The sequence below is a fragment of the Epinephelus lanceolatus genome, chromosome 22, assembly GCF_041903045.1.
Source record: "Epinephelus lanceolatus isolate andai-2023 chromosome 22, ASM4190304v1, whole genome shotgun sequence".
Lineage (NCBI taxonomy): Eukaryota > Metazoa > Chordata > Actinopteri > Perciformes > Serranidae > Epinephelus > Epinephelus lanceolatus.
Window position 1 is genome coordinate 26939018 of NC_135755.1, and position 23875 is coordinate 26962892.

Consider the following 23875-nt stretch of genomic DNA (forward strand, 5'->3'; position numbering starts at 1 on the left):
TAAATACATTTATTTTTTACCATGGACATGTATTATCTTTTTATTTTTTTTATTGAGCATTAATATAGCCTTCTTTTGAATTTGTTTTGAATATGTTTATATTGTTTGAAAGAATGTAGTTATCAATATTCCTACAAGTATGCGTAATACTGAATTTATCAAAATAAAGTTAAATTAAAAATGAAAAAAATTAATGTGTCCTAACTAGCTAGCTAAACCAATTAAATATCATCAGTAATGTTAACACTCTGTATTTTAGTTGCCCTCTGAACCAACAATCAATCAATTATAAATTAATCTCTTTAGTTTCTGTTTGATTCTGATAACATTTAGGTGATCATTGCCACTGCAGGCCTCCTCCTTCCTTCACCCTAAAACACAGTTCTTCAAAGCTGGTTATCTGCACATTCAGACAAGATGTATTTTCTTTACAGCTGTGAAACTTCTGGTATATGCTGTCCTGAATAAATCATTTTAGTGATTTTAAAGTGAGTCTCTTCTGTAATGTCTCAAATGTCTCCGTTACAAATGACACTTACGAACATTTCATAATTTTACAATAGCAAATTTGTTGTATTTCATAGACATTTCAAATGAGAAAGCCAGAACGCAAAAGTCATAACACTACTTTGTAAGAGTACCGTTAAGGAACAGTATGAGGCAACATGCATGGTAATACTGATAGTCTCAAAATGATGGCACAGTAAATAATTTTTTAGTCAGCAGGAAACACACTTATAGGTACTGCCTAGAAATGCTCTTGGTATGTTATGGCATATGGCTCACAAACAGGACAACGTATTGGCCAGTGTTGTCCAACATGTTACTCTTAAATAACTAGGTACATACATTAACCTAAATCAGTACTTCCCCCCCCAGTGCATTTGTTATGTAACTCAGCTGTCTGTGTCTAAACAGACCGCCGCTGCATCACTGCCAGTCAGAGGTGAAGAACAGCAGCATTAAAGAGGCATCGTGGAAGACAATGTGTGTTCCCTTAGTGATTGATCAAGCCACTGCTGATGGATCCCAGCAATACTTGTGTTCACAGTCCAAAGCTGAAAGTCTGTCCATGTCTGTGTCACTCAGTGTGAAATCAAAAAGCCTGGCATTGTCCTTTATTCTGTCTGGATTGGACGACTTGGGCAGCACTGGGACGCCCTGCTGCACAGCCCAGCGCAACAGGACCTGGAGGGTAAAGAAAGGCAGAAATGTCTCCCAAGTGTTTGTGCTCAAAGAATTATTGATTGAACATAGAGAAGGTATTAGACCCAAAAAGACTGTTAATCAAAATGCTTTGTGTGATAACCTGTGCAGGTGTGCGATCACAGTTCTTTGCCACCTCCATGACCACAGGGTCAGTGACCAGGTCTCCTTGCCCTAAGGAGGAGTACGCTTGGAAACACACTCCATACTCCTTACAAACACTCCTCAGCTCTGTCTGGCACAGCCTTGGGTGAAACTCCACCTGGACAAACAACAGCAATAAAAACACTGCATGGGCTCTTTCAAAAATAGAGTCCATGATTATTTTCTCTTTTTATTCTGTATTTATGGACCATTATGTTTATCATTCGTCCTCCTTCAATCACTCACTCTGTGTCATACCTGGAGCACTGCAGGAGGGATTTTGCAGCTCTGCATCAGTTCTCTCATGTGTGCTGGTGTGTAGTTGGACACTCCTATGGCTTTCAGCTTCCCCTGAGCATGCAGCTCCTCCAGTGTGACCCAACTCTGAGCTCGATTGCCTGGAATCAAATATTAATAAGGACCTCTACATCAGTGTTGCTCAAGTGCAACTACATTGTGGAGGAGGAAAGTGAGAAGACAGCTTGAATCTTATCTTTAGTTTACCTGGGTTGCGTTGGTCACCCACTACCAGACCCTGTGTGCCAGGCCAGTGGATCAGGTAGAGGTCAATGTAACCCAAGTCCAGCTGAGACAGGCTGTGAAGGGCTCCTTCCATGGCTCTGTCACCCTGATCCTTGGGGCCCAGCTTACTGTGCGGATAACAAAGAAAGGGTTGTTGCAAATTGTACACTGTGCGTTTGAGAGTCAAACATGACTGAGCTTCAGTCCCCTCTCTCTTAGAGGACAAGAAAGCCTACTGTACATGACATTACCTAACATTTATTTGACTGACGCTCTCATCCAAAGCAACGTAATATAAATGCATTCAGCCATGTGGATACAACCTATAAACGTCACCTGGTTATGAACACATCCTCTCTGGTTAAGCCATGTTTGGGCAGGAGCTCCTTCAGGGCTCGGCCCAGGTCAGCTTCATTGCGGTAGACAGCTGCACTGTCGAAGGCCCGATAACCAGCATCCAGCGCTGCGTCCACAGCCCGGTAGACATCTCCAGGACCCACTAACTTGTAGGTCCCCAAGCCCAGAATGGGCATCTGAACCCCCGTATTTAGGAGGACAGAAGGGTTAGTGGGGGACGAAGACATCTGGTCTGAAGGCACTTATTTTCTGTATACTCTGCTGGACTAGTTGGTCTACCCAACACTGTTAAGAAGGAGAAAGAGTCCAGTGAGGAATAAATGGGAGATGTTCTTGAATACCAAAAGATGTATGTATGAATGTATAGCATGATGTATGTATCGGCTGTAGTACTGACATGTAATACAGATTTCTGCAGGTTTTCAATTGCCTTTTTCCACCTTTTTCATATCATTAGTGTTGAAAATATACTTAAGTATAACCATTGTGACAGTTTGCAGTGGTGGAACATTGCAAAGTCAATCTGTGGCTGTTATTACAATGTTACATTGCTAGAACATTGGCCATCACAATGAAGCATTAACTAAGGCACCTATGGCGACAAGTGGTAATTGTAATGGGGTGGCAGACTGCTGACGTTGTGACATGTAGTCCCATGATAATCTGGGTTTGGACATCTTAAAAAGTTTGTATCTGGATCAGGGTGATCCAGTCCAATGTTGCTTTGAAACACCGGCGCAAAAGTAAAATGGGTTAGGTGATTTGGGGAAGCAAAACATGGGATGTCAAAATGTGGACCATTCTGATCCAGATTAAATATTAAAAATAAACAACTAGATCCTGAATTTGACATGTGATGACGCAGTATTTATAACGACGTAGAAACGTCACAGCTGTTACATTACACAGTCTAGCAGACTGGGTCGGAACGCCATTAAATGCCACTGTTAAAGATAATTCATATATTCAACTCACCTTTTGGGCCCTTTGAGGTGAATTCTTTTAAGGGGGAGGAGCATAAATGGGTAAAGACCTGACGTAATGAAGAAAAAATGTCAGTGAACAGAAAGTCATGTACACAAAAAGACAAACGTAACCCGTCTTCTGGTAACTCTCCAGTCGAGGAACGTTTACAACTGCTACTTCCTTCTACGCGCAGTCAGCTGACAGTCATGTGACAGTTTGGGTGGTTTTAGCCGTCACCATAGTGACACCTTCTCTGACGCCGCTGATTGGAAGAAGAGCTAGCTAATCAAAGAAGGCCAAGCGACGAAAAGGCGGGAGTTCGCGGTGTCTGGCGAATCACGAGACGAGTCAACGGTTTGATTGACGGTAACGCCTTTAACTGTTGACGTCCTGGAGGGGAGAGAAGTTAGCCTGCTGGACAACCTGCCAAGTTCATACTCGCAATTTGCTGTAGACATTACGGTAATTTAAAGCGAGGGAAAGGACCAAAATATTCTAACAGTTGTTACAGGACGGTTTTAGCAGGCTTAGTATCTAAATTTTGTCAAAGCTAGCTGACAGTGTTAGCTAGCATAAAACATTTCAGTTGATGTTGCCATGTATTCTTATTTTAATTTAATTATGTCCGTTAATTAATCTGTTTTTCTGATTTTGTTGCCCAAACCATATTAGGTCAGCCATGCCACTGCAGGCCTTCTCCCTCATTTTCCCCCAAACTCGACTCTTCAAAGCTAATAGTTTCATCTACCAGTTCAAGATTAAAGGAGGCAGCAGCTTCAGGCAAGACAGACATTGTTCTTTACATCTCCACAGCCTTATCTTTATAATTTATATCATTTCTTCCTTCCTCCATTGTGTTCCCTTTCAATCAAGTTAGAGCAAGTCAACACAGTCTAGCTGTTTAAAGGGTAACTTTGGTATTTCTTTAACCTGGACCTTATTTTCTCATTTTTTGGTGTCCAAGTGATGAATGGCAACAGCAGTTTTTGTCTAGTATTGAGTGAGACCACTGCAGCTGGCAGCAGCGAAACAGGATGCAATGTAATCATATGGGGCAATTGTGCATCATCAATTTACATCCACTAAAAGCGCTTGTTTTTGCCACTGACAGGTTATTACAAGTGTCTGAGAACATGATGGAAAGGATCCCTACAGAGATAGAACTTTTTTGTTAAAGAGTAAGATCCTTTTTGTTTAACAATCACCATCGCCAAACCCACCGGACTCCATTTAAATTAACAGCGATTTTATCATGTAAACACACTTCATTAAAAGTCCACACAACAAAATTAACTCATGAAAGTCATTTTAGTTATTCTTTAACAGTTCCATCAATCACAAACTCTGGTTTGATAGAAATAAAACCTTATTCATCTAGTTAGATGTGAAAATATGTTGGTTTTATACACACACTAAAATTACTGTTTATTAAATGGAGTCTGGTGGGTTTGGGGATAGCAATTTCATGGCTGTTTTGGGTCACACAAAAAGGTTCGTACTCTTTAGCACAAAAGTTTATCCCTGTAGGGATCCTTTCCATAATGTTGTTAGACACTTGGAATAATCTGAGCCCCTCCGTGGCAAAACAAGCACTTTAAGTAGACATTGAGGATGTGTAATTGTCCAAGTGATGTTGCCCACTCACTCAATACTAGGACCAGTTTCAAAAAATGTTGTTCCCATTAGACACGTGGACACAAACATGTGGGAAACAGGGCCCAGGCTGAAAAATACCGAAATTATCCCATAACTCAAAGCTTAGCCAAAAGGAGATCCAACATAAAGAGAAGACAGGGATAGAATAAGTAGGGTACCACCACAAATTAAGTTTGAGATAGGATTAATTGCAAGTAGTAAGCAAGTAATTACATTTTGTGAAGTAGCTTTAGTTGCACACCTTGCATGATGTTTCTCCAAACCGGGATGAGCATACTTCAGTGCATCACTGGAAATGAGTTTAGAACCAGAGATGAAATAATTTAATTTTACCTTAACCTAACAAGTGCAAATCCCACAAGACCTAAAATAGCTCGAGAGAAAAAGGAAAACATTGTGACACCAAATTTAAAATAGAGAGTAAGCTCTGGATTAGAGCAGCTACAGATTTGGGTAATTCTTTTTCTTAAAAGCACAGCAAAAAAGCACAAGCTCAAAATCCATAAGCCAAACATATATCAGCAAGACAGAGACGACTGATCGATATTGCATTTACTTATTGGCTGTTTCCATGCACTCCTCCCCTTTTTCTGCTCAAGATTCAGTTTTGCAACGTATTGCAAAATGCTCTTTAATCTAAAAAAGAACCAGATGGGGAGATGGCTGAGCTTCAGACAAAGGAGGAAACATTAATCTTTTTTCCCTATTTTAACTCCATTCTCTTAACAACGCTGCCTGTAATGGCTATTTGGATGGATACTTTAGTTTGTCTTTGACGTTTTGTTTCATCTGCAAAAACAGAGGCTCCACAGGATCTGTCGGCCTTTATTCAGGGATAACATCTCAGAATAAGAGTTCTAACTGATCCTCGAATGCCTTGAAGCCAAAGAAGACTCTTTCATTTACACTATACAATATATTTTGGACCCTCAACGGTCAAAGCATTTTATTGCGTATCTTTTTAACAAAGTTACCAAGCTTTAACTGCTAGTACTGTATAACCACATGTTTCAAGATACACATGTTGTGAACATATTATAATGCGTATAACAATATATTTCATCAGAAGAGAAGAAGTTATAAGAGGAGACAGCCTCGATGAGGAACTGGAGGTAATTATGGATACTCCTTCATTCTGACCTCTCACCATTCATAGCACTCTTTCTCTCTTTAATTCATTTTCATACTTTCTCTTCTCTGTTTTCAGGAAATTATCAGAACTGTTATTGGCAACCTGGACAATCTCCAACCCTTCAGTAGTGCCCGCTTCAGTGTCTACCCTTGTATCCTTTACATCAGTTTAATTATTCATCAGCGTATTTTTTTGGCTGTCAGCTTTCTACTTATCCTAATATTCAATGGACAAAAGGTCACCAGTTTTTAGTTTTTGGTTGCAGTGACAGGGAATAAGACAAAGTGGGGATCCCATTGAATAAAGTTAACAACTAATATTAAGTGTTTAGATCACTGTAGTGCATGCTGGTGCTGGTATTTGTTATCTTTAAATCACTTTACTGCAGAATACAGATCAGCTACTGATCCCCTACTTGCACACCATTATAATATTTATTGACTCGTAGTTCACCTTATTTTGTTAACTGTAACTATCAGATAAAAAGCGGTGGAGGGGAGTGTCTAAGGTGGTGCGAAAGCATGGCGAGAGGAAGCAGAGAGCCTACCCGTTTAGCATTATTCTCTACCTGGAGAAAAACATGCAGAATGGTAAGGATGAACACACATGAAAAAACCTCACAGCCTATCCAGTTTTAGTCACAAGATACATCTTGTATTTGGAAGGCATTACATGCTGTCAGTACAAGGACATGTACATTAGTTTTTGAACTGATTGTCATCATCAAGAAAGAGATGTGGTTCAACAGCAATAGTAGCACATACTGTGAGAATTAAAGTGCACGTGCATTAATATTATCATTACTATTTTTCAAGGTTTATATCATTCTGCAGCTTTCCACTAGTATTCTCCATGTATTCAATTCTGAACATTTAAATTTTGGTTGAAGTACGTATGTTCTAGCGTTAAAATGCTTTTTTGCCAAGCTCTTCTAAGAACTTTCTTCCACATAACCTGACGTAGGTTTCTGCATGATGATGGTGCTACATATAAATCCCACTAGCCTGCCTAATGGGACTTTTTTGAGATGAATCATCTTTGGGAATTGTTTGTTCTTGATCTACCAAATTAGTGATATTCCTCTAACTGGCATGGAAGCTGAGCAATGTACTGCTGTGGATGTAAGTAAGTAAGTAAGTACATTTTATTTACATAGCACTTCTCACAGAGAGGACTCACAAAGTGCTTCACAAGATAAAATACAAAAAATACAATAACAGGTAACAATGCAAAATACACAAAAACAAATAAAAAGTAAAGTGCAGCGAAATACAGAGATGATACAATGTCACATTAGTTTGGATCCAAAAGTCACACAATAACACAAACTAACTAATCGATCAAGGCAGCAGTAGACCAGCAACGTCTATGTTCTGCAAGGTAAAATTACTGTTTTTGTCAAAGGATTTTGGCGGCTTTGAGAGAGCATAGATAAATAGGCAAAAATAGTCCTGTTAGCAGTATGTGATAAAGGACAGACATTTTTACGAATCTCAGTACAGTAAACAGACACACAGGATACTATTCAGGCATATTGATGCCTCACATGTTTTATCTTTTTTTTCAGAAAAGCAAGCAGAGCAGGAGCTGAGCTCAGTGAGTTGTTCTTCTTTTACTTACATAAAAGAGTGAGAATATTGGCTAGAGTGTTCCGGTTTTACTTTTAAACCGTATAATATATATACAAAATATATATAAGGTATAATGGACCCAGTATCACTGAAAGCAAAAAGAAAAGTGGTTGTTTGTGAGGATGTTGTTTGCAGAGTTTCAATTGTTGTATTAGTTTGCATTGTATGATACTGTATGGTGTACTTAATATTTTGACATATCTTGTGTATATTATATGTCCAGAGTTGTATATTGTGGAGATAAATACTATGAACGCCTTAGAATATAACACTGTGCAATACAACAACACCCCAGACTGCAGTGCGAGACATAACTGTAGAGTTGAATCAACAACTCTCTGACAGAACGGAACATTACTAACTTAACAAAGGTACAGTTGGTTGCAGAGCTGTTGCATTGGATTGTTTTATATTTTATACCAACAGTGATAGAGTATCCGCTGCATGACATTTATCATATACAGCACACTACTGCATTTTTCCTAGGAGACAGAGGCTGCACAGCAGTTCCCCTCTGTTTCTGAGCTCCGATCAAAGTGCAGTAGAGGACACTCACCACTAGAGGACGCCATAATAAAGGGCTTGTCCCAGGACATGGAGGTTGAAGGCAAGGTTTCTGCTGCTGGGTGAGTGCTCTCTTTTTTACTGTAGAGCTTATCTGTAACCTTAAAGTGTTGGCTTGGTATTTTTCAACCTGGATCCTATTTTAGCACATTTTTTTGTGTCCAAGTGACTCATGGGAAAAACAATTTTTGAAAGTGGTCCAGTATTGAGTGAGAGCGCTGCAGATGGCAGCCACAGTACAGGCTGCAGTGTAACCACTCGGGGCATTTCACACTGTCAGTTTTCATCCACGGAAAGTGCTTGTTTTTGCCACTGACATGTTCAAATTATTATTCTTTATTTTTTTTTTAGTTATTTTTGGCATTTTGCCTTTCTTAGATAGGAAAGCTGTGGTGTGAAGGGGGGAGAGAGATGGGGGATGATGATATGCAGCAAAGAGTTGGAATCAAACCTGTGGCTGCTGCAGCAAGGACACAGCCACTGTACATGGGCCTTTGTTTCCATAAGTCACTTAGACACATAAACATGGGATATTAGGTTCCACGTTTTAAAATACTGAACTTATCCTTTAAGCTACATTTACTCTGTGTTTGTCACATTAAAACAAATTGCAATTTGCAAATATATGTATGTAGTGAGTAGAAATCTACCCAGTGGTCACAAAAATGGTGACATGGGCTTCTATGTGAATGAACTTTGTGATTGTTTTTAAGCAGGCATTAGCAGGCATTATTGGATTCATTATGGATAACAGTGAGCTGTCATGTATTTCAGAAAAGTAGGCAAGGACACATTCATTTGTCATCGCTTGTTTTCTTTACTCCTCATCAGTGGGAACAGTGTCTATTATTATGAGTGTGATGATGTGGATTACATGTCAGTGAAGATGATGGGAGCAGTAAGAGGAAGCTTGTTCACTCTAGCATTACACACGTCCTCACACATCTTTAGTGCATGAGATGAAAATGAGTGTTCTTATTCATAAAATCACCAAGACATCCTCTCTGACAACTGCCCTGTTTTGTGCGCGCGCACACACACACACACACGCTCCAGTGATTCTTGCAGTTATGAAACAGAAAAGAGCCGAACGGGCGCCACCTCAATCACGCTGACAGTCAGATCACTGAGGCGAAAATTAGGATTTAAAATACACACACACACACCTAGTCTGTATTGTACTTATCTGAACAGAATTGTCTCATAGTTTTGAACTTGAGGAACACACACTCAGATGCACAAACTGTGTAAACATCCTGCAAACAGCAGGGCCTTAAGCATCATTACCAGTTCACAGGAAATCAAGTTTCATTAAGCAATTCCCACTGAATTATATTCACCACATTGACCATTACACTTACATGTCCCTACAAAGGTGCAGCACATTAACACACACAGGGAAAGCACACGACTCTGTTCTCAGAGGCTTCCTACATACTGCTTTATCACTCATGGCATTCATCAGTGTGTGAGTGTGTGGCTACATGATGCCCTGGAGAGACAGATGGTTTGTTTTTGTGTTAAACCTGCTGGAAAAATAGGAAAAGAAAAGAAAGATTGTCAAGGAGCATTCAGACTTGTGAACATGGGGCATTTAACAGAAAATTGTTGGTGTTGGCAGTAAAATCTGGCATTTTAATTCACCAACACGTAACCAAAGGCCTTTCTGAGGCCATGCACCATGAAGCATGACAACCACCAATTTAAATAGAAAACACTGACATTGACAGACAAGCGTTGGTTGTCGTTCTGATTCACATCTAAGCAATGTACTGCTGTGGGGGGTCAACGAAAAACCACCTAAAAAAACTAAATATTGGTTTAAGTGTATGCTATATTAAGAATATTTTCACCACTTTACCTTGCTGTCAGGCAGCGATTTCTGACGGAAAACTGAAGCCATTATATCGCTCTCTGCAAAGCCAGACTCCATTAAGAAAAACAGTAATTTAACATCGCTAAATATAGGTGCTGCTGGTCCGCTGCCTCAATCGGTCAGTTGATTTGTGTTACTGGGTAACTTTGGTGTTTAAAAAGATTAGTTGGGATTAACCAAAGTCGCAAAATAACAAAAACTAACTAACTAATCGGAGCAGCAGTCGACCAGCAGCTCCAGTGTTCAGTGAGCTTAAATTAGCATTTTTGTCAATGGAGTCTGGTGGCTACGACGAGAGTATACAGTAGATGGGGAACAATTTTCCCATCAGAAAGGGCTGTCTGCATCAAGCCAAAGCAGTGAAAATACTCTCAATATAGCATACACTGAAACTGTTAGTGATTTGTTTTAAGTGGCTAAAATACATTTTGTTGCTGCCCCCATCCACAGCAGTACATTGCTTAGCTTTCATGGCAGTACTCCTGCCTGCTTCTCCAAACTGGTGGCGTGCTGACAGAGTATAGTACCTCATACAACCCCACTTCTAAATATTCATACTATCCCTTAAATGGCAGAATAGGAATAGGACTGTGTGTATGTTACTCTGTATTTCAGAGTAAAAAGAGAAGTTCCCCATGTATTCGACTTGTATGAAGGGGTGTCTAGTTTTATGAGGCAATAATTAAACTGCTCTAAATAACAAAACTTTTACAACAGTAATTTTTCTATTTATGTAAGACTAAACTTGGCTGTGTCCAACTTTTCACCAGGCTCAAAGAAAGTCCAGGACATCATGGCAAGGTGATTCTTTTCATTAATTCAATGAGTTCATTCTTTCATTCATCACATTTAACTGGATAACTGATGTGTCATGCTTTTCAATGTCAAGTCAAGGAGTCAGTAATTTGAGCCCACAGTTACTCAGAATTAACTGATTCCAACAATTCATCGTCCAATTCCAGTCTCTCCCTTTCGTTCCCTCTCTACCACATATATAAACAAACACACACTTGTAGCATCCCTGTCTGTATTGTAGCCCCAGGCTAGCATTAGTGCACACAGGTAGGATAACGAGTGATTAGGTTAATAATAGCATTACATCAGGATACAGAGCGTACCTGTTTCTGTGTAATTGTGTGTATGTGGCAGAGTGTGTGTTTCTGGTGAAGTGCTTCAGATTGATTAGCAACAAAGTCCCAAAATTACCCTTCGCCCCGCTCCCTTCTCATCCACGGCCTTTCATCTAATCTGATCCTGTTTTTTACACTTGTCCACTCTTTTTCCCCTCACATTTGTTTTACGTGGAAAAAATGATTTGAGCTCATTATGTCAGCCCACTGAGTTATTCATTTTCAGAGAAGGAAGTGATGATACAAGTCTACAAGCTGTCACCCTAAAGGGTGAAGTTTGAACAGTGAAGGTGGTCATTAAGTTTGGATGGCACAAACAAATGTAAGAGAAGCGTTGTCAAAAGATGAAGAAAAACTACTGGGTTCTCATAAGAATTTTTTATTTTTTATTTTTTTGTTAAAAAAGAAATTCAAATTGAAAAAATCCAACTGACCGTTAGTACCATCACTCATAGTTAGTGTTGCGACGCCTATTAAGCTTTCCATTCTAGCAAGGCACGAATGCAGTTTACAACGACAGTATTTACAGTTGCCATCCACCTGTTTTTAGGTGTCTTTTCAATTTGTGTATTAAAAAAAACCTGAATAAAAATGCCAAAAATCTTGAAATATTAAGAAAATATTTGGGGGAGGTGGAAAAGTTGAAGTATCATTAAAAGGTAAATTCCACTATTGGTGCAATAGAATTAGATGCAGTGAATAAATGATGACGTATAGTCAGGAGGTACCATCATTGCATAGGCTTCTGCAAGCTCTCTTAGTTGTCTCTGGATGACTTAAGGCTGATTTGTAGTTGTGCTTAGGCTGTATGCAGAGCCTACACCATAGCTTACGCAAGTGGCCCACATGATTGTGAGCATTTAAACTTGTGCAGTTGTGTATCTTTGTCGCTCTGCAGTTACACCTCCAAAACACTAGCTGGCAGTGGGATTTCTATGCCAGTGCTGTAAAGTTTAACTGATTTAACTAGCACACCAAAAACACCCATAAAACATGGCTTGATAGCGACAACATTAAACAAAAGTAGGTCTACAAAATTAGGCTCCACAAAACAGCTGTTTTTTACTGGACATGTTTTCCCCACGTATACAACATGCTGATGTTATTAGCATAAGCCTATGACATTTTACATTGCATAAATTAGCCCAGTGGCTAGCAGAGTTTTCCTCTTCTCATATAAAGACAAGAACAACAGCAACATTTAACAAAGGTAATGTCACAAAATTTGGCTCCATTACAACTCACAAGGTTCACTGACAAAACAACTGTCTTATACTAAACACTTATACAACACATTTTCCCATGCAAACATTATTAGCATAAGCCTATGACATTTCCTGTAGCACAAATTAGCCTAGTGGCTAGCAGACTATTCCTCTACTCATATGAACAAGGACAAACCACACATATCCTTCAATGCTATTTTGTTGGGGCTTTATTGTGTTTACAATTTATTGTTTCTTATCTGCACATTAAAAGTAGATTTGGTTAAAATTTGCACTACATTTGGATGGAAACACAACAAGTGGCAGACTTATGACTCATAGTCCTGCTAGCTTTCAGACATAAGTAGAGAAAAGCAGGCTTTTTATAGTCACAGAGCATCAACTTTAGTGACTGAAATAAAACTGGCTGTAGCATATTTTATTAGCTTGCTAACCAACTTCTCATCAGCTCCATAATTTGGTTGGACACTCAGTCTCTGGCTAAGTTTTAAATGTTTTTTGATAGCTTGTATGAGAATTTTAAACCAGCAAATGAGTTTTAGATATTAATCTGAAAGCCAAGTACATGATAATTATGCTGACACAATGCTGTATAATGATGAATGCTAAAGCTAGTCCCAGGTAAATAGCATCCTCCTCAGTTTATGATCCACGATGAACACATTTGTCTTGTACTGTAGGCTACAGCTAGTTAACCCTAATATTTTAATAACATACAGTACAGGCCAAAAGTTTGGACACACCTTCTCATTCAATGCATTTTCTTTATTTTCATGACTATTTACATTGTAGATTCTCACTGAAGGCATCAAAACTATGAATGAACACATGTGGAGTTATGTACTTAACAAAAAAAGGTGAAATAACTGAAAACATGTTTTATATTCTAGTTTCTTCAAAATAGCCACCCTTTGCTTCTGATTACTGCTTTGCACACTCTTGGCATTCTCTCCATGAGCTTCAAGAGGTAGTCACCTGAAATGGTTTTCCAACAGTCTTGAAGGAGTTCCCAGAGGTGTTTAGCACTTGTTGGCCCCTTTGCCTTCACTCTGCGGTCCAGCTCATCCCAAACCATCTCGATTGGGTTCAGGTCCGGTGACTGTGGAGGCCAGGTCATCTGCCGCAGCACTCCATCACTCTCCTTCTTGGTCAGATAGCCCTTACACAGCCTGGAGGTGTGTTTGGGGTCATTGTCCTGTTGAAAAATAAATGATCGTCCAACTAAACGCAAACCGGATGGGATGGCATGTTGCTGCAGGATGCTGTGGTAGCCATGCTGGTTCAGTGTGCCTTCAATTTTGAATAAATCCCCAACAGTGTCACCAGCAAAACACCCCCACACCATCACACCTCCTCCTCCATGCTTCACAGTGGGAACCAGGCATGTGGAATCCATCCGTTCACCTTTTCTGCGTCTCACAAAGACACGGCGGTTGGAACCAAAGATCTCAAATTTGGACTCATCAGACCAAAGCACAGATTTCCACTGGTCTAATGTCCATTCCTTGTGTTTCTTGGCCCAAACAAATCTCTTCTGCTTGTTGCCTCTCCTTAGCAGTGGTTTCCTAGCAGCTATTTGACCATGAAGGCCTGATTGGCGCAGTCTCCTCTTAACAGTTGTTCTAGAGATGGGTCTGCTGCTAGAACTCTGTGTGGCATTCATCTGGTCTCTGATCTGAGCTGCTGTTAACTTGCCATTTCTGAGGCTGGTGACTCGGATGAACTTATCCTCAGAAGCAGAGGTGACTCTTGGTCTTCCTTTCCTGGGTCGGTCCTCATGTGTGCCAGTTTCGTTGTAGCGCTTGATGGTTTTTGCGACTCCACTTGGGGACACATTTAAAGTTTTTGCAATTTTCCGGACTGACTGACCTTCATTTCTTAAAGTAATGATGGCCACTCGTTTTTCTTTAGTTAGCTGATTGGTTCTTGCCATAATATGAATTTTAACAACACTTACTTAACAATGTAAATAGTCATGAAAATAAAGAAAACGCATTGAATGAGAAGGTGTGTCCAAACTTTTGGCGTGTACTGTATGTAGAAAGAAAAAGTATTTTAAAAAGTCTGGCTACACCACTAAATATTGATTCTGTAACACATAATAGTCTTTGCCCTGGAAATAAGGCTAAGCTACTCGTGAGCTAGTTGGCTGGGCATGCTAAGGTTAGCGGTTACATTACAGCAGATAAACATTGTTTCCTTACACTTTTGTTTTGTAAAAGACACGACTCCAAACTCTTCTATATGGACTATGACTCTACTACAGCCCTGTGCACACTGCTTTAATATGCTGCAGTAGTTACAGTTGCAGAGCCATGATTGGAAATTTAGTGTTAGGGGTTAGCATCAGTTCAATTTAATTTGTGTTAATGTAAAAAAGATTTCATATTCTGAACTATTGTCTACATTATTATTTTTTAATCATCTTCTCTAGAAGAGTACCAGGGGGTTTAATGAGCCCCAGGAGAAATCAAGTGCCAGCACAGTCATTGTAAGTGGGACTCCAGGCAAAGTGCACCCTGGGACAACAGAGTATGACATGAGAGAGGAAGAAGAGGGTGACGAGGAGGAAGAAAATGCCGACTCTGTCCCTGGGACACCTTTGAGGCCAGGGATTTTGACTCGACTGGCCAGGTACGCATGACGGCACCTTCAGCCTGAGCAGCCAGGTTCAGAGCAGCCACACCAACAGTACACAGTATTTCACTACCACGCATCATTGAATCAGCACACATTAAGGGCAGCATTCATACCAGCAGAGATAACGGTGATGTCACTGTCTTATTTGCCAATTTGACTGACTTTAACACCCACGGGAGAAACCAGAACTAATTGGTACTGTACATGTGAAAGAATAAAGTTGACAAAGATTAAAACGGATTGGGGAAATCCAGCTATTATAAGCACAGAAATTACAATATTCTTCTTTCTGTTGAGACAAGCTGAGACGCCAGATGTCCTTAGGCACACAAAAGACTGACAAAATTATATCCACGTTGACAGAGCACGCCAAACAATCTTACAAATGTAGTCTCTTTATGGTAATAATGATGTGCAGTAGCAGCTGCGTGAGATGAACCCACAGTTGCATTAATCACGTGTGCAGATTGGTAACTTTCTTTGTCTTTCTTTTTGCAGCCATATCTTCCCCTTCTCCCTGTTCTTCAAAGATCCCTGAGTGCTGTGGTGGAGAGACACATGGAGACAAGAGGTGTTACTGGTTTCAGGAGAGAAGACTCACTGGGGTTTGTTTGGTTTAAGTTCTGCAGTGCAAACAAAAAAAGTTAGTTTTTTCAGTATTTCATAGAGCTGCTGAGATTTCTCCTGTTGTTCACTTATACTAATGAAAGATTTTCCTTTACATGAACTTATCTAAAAATATTAACTATGGAGATGGAGCGTCTAATTATTCTTTATTAAGACCATAAGCTAATAAATATTGTTACTTCTTTGTTTCCATTGGATGTTTTTGTGATTTTATGTTGTTTTATTTTATTCCATTATGGATGGAGTCCTTGCTATTAGCATGCCTCATGTTGCTGTTTTCTCAGTATCACCTGCAATAATTGGATCCTCTTTTTTTTTCTTCTTTTTGTATAGTGCTCTTTTTTGGGGGGGAGTTGAGAAATATATATTTTCTTCTGTTGGTATTGGCATGACTATTTCTTATTAAAAATATTATATTTTATATGTTAATTTTATTTTATTTTTTATTATTATTTTTTAAATTTGGCCTATGGCATCAATTATCGTTTTTTTTTTTTTTTTTAAATTTATAGTATAGTAGTATTTATAGTACTGCTCATACCACAGAATCAGAGTCTGCATCTTTTCCAACTTCATAGATGTGGATGTTATTTCCTCTGGATTTACTTTCATGAGCTCCCCCTCCAAATCCAACAAGACAACACCGTGTCTTTCATTTCTCAGTTTCCCATCCTAAATTTTTGCTACATTTAATTTTCCTTTTATGGTCTGTGACCCCATCTGCATTCAATAATAATACTAAACTTTATTTATAAAGAACCTTTCAAAACACAATTAGAAGCGAATAAAATATGATAAAAGCAATAAAAACATGCAATAATAAAGCAGTTAAAATCACCAAAAAGCAGTTTTAAACAAATAGGTTTTCAGATATGATTTAAAAGATGAGATAGAATTTGCAGCCCTGATCTCTTCAGGCAGGTCATTCCAAAGTTGTATAGCTCTGACCGCAGTCATCTTTGTGAATGAATCTAGAACCTCAGAACAACAAAAGAAAAGCTGCATCTGAGGATTTCAAAGAGCAAGAAGGAACATAGGGCAATAAAAGATCAGTTACATGACTTGGAACATTTAGAACTTACACATTACATTTAGAACTTACAGAACATTTTTTTCTGTTCTAAAGGTCCAGTATGTAGGGTTTACTGCCATCTAGTGGTGAGGTTGCAGAGCTGAAACTTCTCCTGTATGCCAAGCGTGTGGGATAACTATGATGGCCAACACAGGCATGTGAAAGGACTTTTTCTAGAGCCAATGTTTTATTAGTCAGTTCTGGGCTACCGTAGAATAACATGGGAGACTCCTTGGATGAGGACCTGCTCCCTATGTAGATACAGTTTATTCTAAGGTAACTAAGGTAACTAAAACACAACAATGCTAAATTTGAGGTGATTATAAAGTAATGAAACCATAATTAAGGTTATTATATACCATACCTGGACCCAAAATCTGACGCACTGGACCTTTAATGCAATTTTTGGATTCAGTGTGTAAAATGTAAATAAGTGGGAGGTGGTTTAATCCAAATGGTTACATCTTTCCTCAATGTGCAGACTGTCAAACAAATCCACACTAACACATTCCAAAGCTTTATTCTGGTAAATGTTGTAGACAATGCGGGGTCTCTCTTAATATTTCCACTCCCCCATGTCTGTGTGTGTGTGTGTGTGTGTGTGTGTGTGTGTGTGTCCTCACCTTGAGCCTTAGTGAGAATCACCTTGTGGAAACTCCACTTTCCTCCTGTCAATCTAAATTAGTTAAGTGTTCTATCTTTGTGTGTGTAGGTGTGTGTGTGAGTTGTGTCTTATGGACTGACATTTTTGCACACATACACAAACATTTGTATAGAACTGATGTTCGTCAAATATGCAAAAAAATTCAAATGAGCTCTGGTCAATGATTAACTTTATGAAAGGGACATGGAGTGCGTGCGTGCCTGCATGCATGCACGTGTCCACGCTTGCATGCATGTGTTTATATATGGAGGTAAATGGGTCAACTGGACTAAAACATCATCTTAGAAACAGGAAAACTTTGCCTAATCCTCTCCTTATATTATCATAGAGCCCAAAATAACACACACATAATCTTACGCTCATGTCTACTTACACACTTTGACCACACACACAATATCCTGTCAGACATAATGATATACACACATATAGTACTTGGAATAACACACACACACACACACACACATCATACACTGCTGCACAGACACACACATACATCATACACTTTCACACACATACACAGATTAAAATAACAGGGCAGAAGTGGAAGCGGACACATTAATGATATTATAGTTATTCAAGACGCCACGGTTTCCACGGCAGCCGAGAGCGATGGGGCCACTGAGCGATACAAACATCAGTCACCCCGCTGAGTCACACTGGAGCAGTGTGTGTGTGTGTGTGTGTTTCAACTGCAAGAGAGTCTCCAGTTTAACAAAGTTCATTCACATCTAATTCTCTCCTGATGAGGTGCTGCAGGCCATTCACATTTATAGTCCCTCTACCTCTCTCTCTCTCTGTCCCTGGTTGGCATGGAATCAGGAGAAACACACACTGCAACCTCACAGTCAACACACTAATAGTTTTGTGTGTTTGTGTGTGTGTAGGTGGGGGGGTTTAGGTGATGATGTCACACATTCCGTTTTCCATTGACATAACCAGATTGGGAATGTTTGGGATAGAGGGGCCATAAGATGATAATTGTGTTTTCCTTAGAAGGTGTGTATGTGTGAGTGTGTGTGAGTGTGGGAATGTGTGTGAGTGAGTAGCCCTGGAAGCCTTAGCATCTATCCTGATCAGTGATGAGGTGAGCACTACAACCTGTTGATGTAGGAGAGTTTTGCGGTAACGTCTGAGAGTTGAACAGAATTTTATTAATTTCCCTCCGACTGTGGTTTTTATTGTGGAGCAGAACAGGAAGACAGTTTTAAGAATATGGCTGATGTTATTCTATATTTTTCTTAGTGTAAAAAAAATCTATTTAAAAAACAAAACCAGCAATTTGTTAGTCAGCATTAATACTTTGTGACTTTTCTGTGCTGTCATTGGCATTCCACTCCAAACCTATTAGTTACCACTGCGGACATAAATCTTTAAACCAGATATATGGTTTCATCTTTTTTCTTTTTTTTTTAAAGAAGATTAATTTCCTGAAACAGCTGGTCACTGCAGCTTTTAGCAAACGTTACTCAAATACCAGTAAATAGTGGATTTGTTGGGAACTATTTTCAGCGGTGGATTAATACACAATTGGTTTGTGGAATTGGCTGAAAATAAACTACAGCGTGTGTTTTGGTACAGGGTTCCCATGGGTCCTTGAAATCCTTGAAATTCTGGGTCACTGAAAGTGCTTGAATTTCTATAGTTTTGCAAGAATACAAATTGAAGTTCTTATTATATATTTTTTTTTAGATAATGTTATAAATAGGCTGCGTCCTGCTGTCTGTGTTTGTGTCTCCTATGCCACCTGCCTCCACCTACACAGCCCAATGAGAAGTGTTCACACATTCAAGTCTCTTTCTCTTTTTGTCATCTGTAAGCTTCTGTAAAGCCTGTCAGCTCTCATTATAGAAATTCTCACAGTTGTGACAGTAATTAATCTTGATCTGTTTTAAACTATACTGTTATTTGTCCTTGTATTTGACGGAACTGGGCCTGGAAAGTCCTTGAATTAGATGTTTAAGAAGGTATGGGAACCTTGATTGTAATGAGCATGAAACATATCACACAGTGTAGCTCATCAAAAAAGAAAAAGATACACATTATTAATTCAAGAGGGGAAATTCAGTTTTTTCACTCTGTTGTCATATACACACAGGCTTGAAATACACACACATGCACAAACAGGACATATACATGCATTAAATAGAGAGATGTCAGAGAAAGTGTAGTGCCACACCTTATTCTCAAAAAAAAAAAATCTACAGGTAGTTGATGTATTTTGGAAACAGAAATATTCTTATTGCACTGACAGGATTGTTTCTCTTGTTTTAAAGGTGCAGGATTGTCACTTACAGTTTGTAAACACACTTACTCCTGAAAATGGAAGTACAGGCGAACCCCAGATTGTCTCTCATTTGGCATTTCATCTCATCTCTCTATATTTGCATTGTTTTATTTTTTCAGCGCTGTGTCCCATGGATGCCTGCTGCTTACAGTCTGGCACCTGGCCGCTACCTTTTTATAAAACCCTGACCTCACCTGAGTGCTACAGGAGTACACACCCATAAATGTTCTGAGCACAGAAAATAAGAAGAAAATTAAAAAATACAGGCAGTCTCTGCAGAAAAATACACCACCACACACTTAGTGACTCATAAGTGATGATTGAGAGGGATTACTTTTTTTATGAATGTAATGTATACATTGTTTTTCAGAAAATCCTACATAGTGTATCTTTAAGAAAATAAGGTTTTAGGACTGAAATGTGGACTGATTTTTTTGCAGTGTAGAAAGAAGCTTAAATGCATCAATCAGGTCCTATTGTTTCCTGGATGAATTGCTTATTACAGTACTGTTCCTCTGGGAATTGTTTAGAGGGTTCAGCTTTTGTCATTTCACTTGATTAAAGGTCATAACGAGCATCTGCAGCTTGCATTTAGGAGCTGCTGCTGTAAGTGAAAACATACAGTGAAACAATGATGGTTATTGCATCTGCGATCAAACCAGTATAGTAAGTTTAAAGTAAATGTGACGTGCTGGTTTGCCTACTGATTTTATCATACAGCGAGGTCTTTGACCCCTTGAATCAATTCTCTTGGCAGTTTAACAACCTCTGTCAGAGACAAGGATGGTTATTTTAAAGTCAAGTCATTCATTTTTATAGCCCAGTATCAGAGGGCTGTAGTGTCTCAGTGGGCTTTAAAGACCCACAATGGCAATGATTGCCAACCCAGCCCAAATTCTCCTGGGAGACATTAAAAAACCCATTGAAAAACCAAAAAGTAACCTCAGGAGGCTCTGACTCTTGCTGTTCCAGTAAGTAAAACATTTGTTCCTTCACCCTGAACCCACTTTCTTGTGGATACTCACCACAACAAGAACAAAGGACACCCACTCTGGCTCTTTGGCAACACTTTTTAAGTAATCTGTGGTCTGATCTGGCAGTTTGTGACCTTTGTGACATGTCACCAAAGTGTCCAGAAAGTGCTGCAAATGGCCAACAAATAATCCAAGAGTCTATTAACGGAATGTCTTTACCCGCTGGAGTTTGGACAGGGGTGGTTGCTAAGATGACTTCCTCAGTTCAAGACAAGAAAGATGAGAAGCAGAGCCAGGCAGGCGTTCCCCACAATATACCCATCATGTGCCACACACACACACACACACACACAGTTGACCCAAACCAACAATATCTTCTGACCCGACCCTGCCCTTCCTCCTGCAGCCACAAATGGAAAACCCAGGCCCACTTTGTGTGTGCATGTGAGGTCTCCCATTCAGTTTATGTATTAGTTCACTGTATCAACTGGCAGCCGAGGCCCAGAATATTATTCTTTTGTGTTCAATTTTACGTGCATGCATAGAAGTGTACTTTTCTGTGTGTGCGTCTCTATGCATGCGCGTGTGGTAAAGCTGTGTGTGTTCTTACTATTGTGGCGGTGCGTTGATGGAAAACCTATCTAGTTTTCCTCTGTGTCACAGCAGCGGTCCCCCTAAGGTTGAAAACAGAGAGCGAGGAGGGGGAGGGCGGAGGGACAGAGAGACACTAACACACTCCAGGAGAAAGACGTTAAAGAAAGAAAGTTTAAGGGCATTTTTTAAAACAGTTTTTAGACAGTTTCCCCTTTTTGTGCAGGTAAAACGAGTAGAGAAGAAAGAGGGACCTGTGGGGGGAAAAGATTCACACACACACTCAGCTCTCTAATTGTGGGTGTGTCCAGAGCTATAAGTGCCTTTGCTCTTACCTGTGTTACTTATATCCCTGCATGAGGCTCAGAACAGACACACTCACACACACCTGTCAGTCGACACACCTGCCCTGCACTCCAGAAGCTGCACTCTACTCTGCGTCCTCAGGTAAGACTGAGCTCCTTTTTACACCTAAAATAAAATATAGTGCATCAGTCTATATGTTGGTGGAATAGACCTTTAAATCCTGTGATATTTAGGCTATGATCTTGAGATTGTTGCTTTCTCTATTTTTTAAAAATGACAAGAAACTTTACTATACGTCAGATTAAGTTGTAAATTTGGAGGAAAATACACCTTTAATTTTTTATCGGTCCTTTTATTTCTTTACATTCAGATTTTTTTCATGTATGTTTATAATAATAATCATATTACCACTTTTTGCACATGTGTAATTTGTCCATACTAAGACCATTTACTTGTTCTTGAAAAATGCTTATGTTTTGCCGTGTTTGGGAGATTTTATTTTGCAACTCAGCTGACTTTTGCTTTCATCATAATACGCATATTTGTAAAACTAAGCAATATTGTGATTAAGATGATAGACTAGATTTTTTTTTATTATTGGAACATTATGACAGTGACAGATGAGACAAATTAAAAATCTTGTCTGTGGTATTTCTAGACTGTATTTTCCCTGTCATTAAGGCTGTTCACTTTTTACACTGGTACATATAATGTACAACATGTAAAAAAAAATATTACATCATATTGGCAATTAGTGGAAATTTCAGGTTCTTGACATTGCAAAAAAAAAAGCAGATTGCACTTGAAATCAGCAGATGGTCCAAGCTCCATTTATATAACAGTAATTTTATAGTTTTTAATTCAAATAAAATTGTCTGCTGCGACTTCTAAATCAGCATCTAGCCTCTTCTGAATTGTTTAAACAATGAAAGTTCAATTTAGGAGGTCAGAGGATCATTTGGGTGTTTTACACTGAAATATATTTCCTCTAATACTTGCAAAATGCCTGTGCTTTTAACTGTTTTCCGAGAAAGTCTTGGTTCTTTTTAGCAATATTCAGTTAAACGGCAGTTTTTCCATAAGATTCTTCTATGCAGTTATACAATTACAAGAATGGTCCACAAAAGGGGGGGGGGGGCACAGCACTTACATAATAAGAGACACAATATGGTGAAGTTAAATTAACTGATGATTTTAAGTTTTTTGTTTTCATGGAATATTTTTAAAGATCCTACATAAGGTATATGTTCTTTATGCTGTATTGGTGGTCCTCCCACTATCACTTCCCAAAGCGGGGTGTAGCATATTACAACCCACTTTCCTCAAATACAAACCAAACCTTCAGGCGTGGAAACCCCACATAAGAGGAAAAAGCCGGGCATTTCCCCTGCCCTACCGGCTGACATGGGGTTAATGGCCTCACACACACTCACACAGTCCTGACCCGTTAATTTGTCCGTACCAGCAGCGCTAATGGCGTCCCCAGGGCCGTTCCACCATCACCACAGAGGCAGTTCCCAACGCTCTGGTCTGGGGGTGGTGGTGTGGTGGCGGTGGGGGGCGGGGAGCTGGAAAGAGCTGCCATTTTAGAGGTCAAGGGTCAGGATCACCAAATTCCCAGGAAAACATGACTTTATTGTTTACACACGTGTGGGAGTGCATGTGCAAGGGGGGCATGAGCACGTGCAAGCATCGGACACTCGCTCAAGATCATGCATGCATGTGTGCATGTAAAACGCACACAGGGTCCTTCAACCTTTCTGTATTTTAAGGAAACTTTAATTCATGTATAGCTTCTGATGTGCTGCTTCGTGTACGAGTCGGTGTGAGCTGTGTACGTACGTGTGTCAGCAGGTAGCTGTTAAATGAGGCACGTTGAAAAGATAAAGACAGCATTGTTTTTATTCACATTAGCTGTTACTCAGCTGAGTGACACACAGGCAGATGTGAAGGGTGGGAAATCACCTCGGTGGATAACAGAGGGGGCTCTGGGCAACGCTTTGATTTAAGGGGAAAGTTCAGCAGGAGAAGATCACCTCGGGTTGAGTGCTTCTTCACTTTCTTCAGTTCAGAGAATTAATTAAGATTTCCTCAAAAGCCTGGATCACTGGTTTCCAAGCTTTTTGATTTGTGACATTTTATAGCCAAGCAGTGCCTCCTCATGAGCTCATCACAGATTAAAAATGATCTGTGAGCAACCAAAAAATCACTCTTCTTCATGGTCACATGACCAAAAGCAAGGATTTGAGAAAAGCCCAAAAAGAAGTTCTTACATGCTTTGTTGTTCTGTTTGGACCCTCTAGGCTG

The 23875-nt window shown here is 39.5% G+C and overlaps 2 protein-coding genes across 2 annotated transcripts; one reads left to right on the forward strand and one right to left on the reverse strand.

Moving 5' to 3' along the window:
* Positions 1–37: 37 nt before the first annotated feature.
* On the reverse strand, positions 38–3387 carry LOC117272872 (glyoxal reductase). The gene is made up of 6 exons (XM_033651997.2): positions 3205–3387; positions 2209–2514; positions 1855–2000; positions 1609–1748; positions 1310–1468; positions 38–1188 (listed from the first exon to the last, which is right to left on the reverse strand). Exons 2-6 carry the CDS (start codon positions 2454–2456, stop codon positions 1009–1011), a joined length of 873 nt encoding a protein of 290 aa, XP_033507888.1. The 5' UTR covers positions 2457–2514; positions 3205–3387; the 3' UTR covers positions 38–1008.
* Positions 3388–5891: 2504 nt separating this feature from the next.
* On the forward strand, positions 5892–15825 carry majin (membrane anchored junction protein). The gene is made up of 8 exons (XM_033610248.2): positions 5892–5963; positions 6059–6134; positions 6463–6573; positions 7551–7579; positions 8101–8240; positions 10825–10855; positions 14845–15044; positions 15549–15825. The coding sequence occupies exons 1-8, from the start codon at positions 5892–5894 to the stop codon at positions 15586–15588; spliced, it is 699 nt and encodes a 232-aa protein (XP_033466139.2). The 3' UTR covers positions 15589–15825.
* Positions 15826–23875: the final 8050 nt, after the last annotated feature.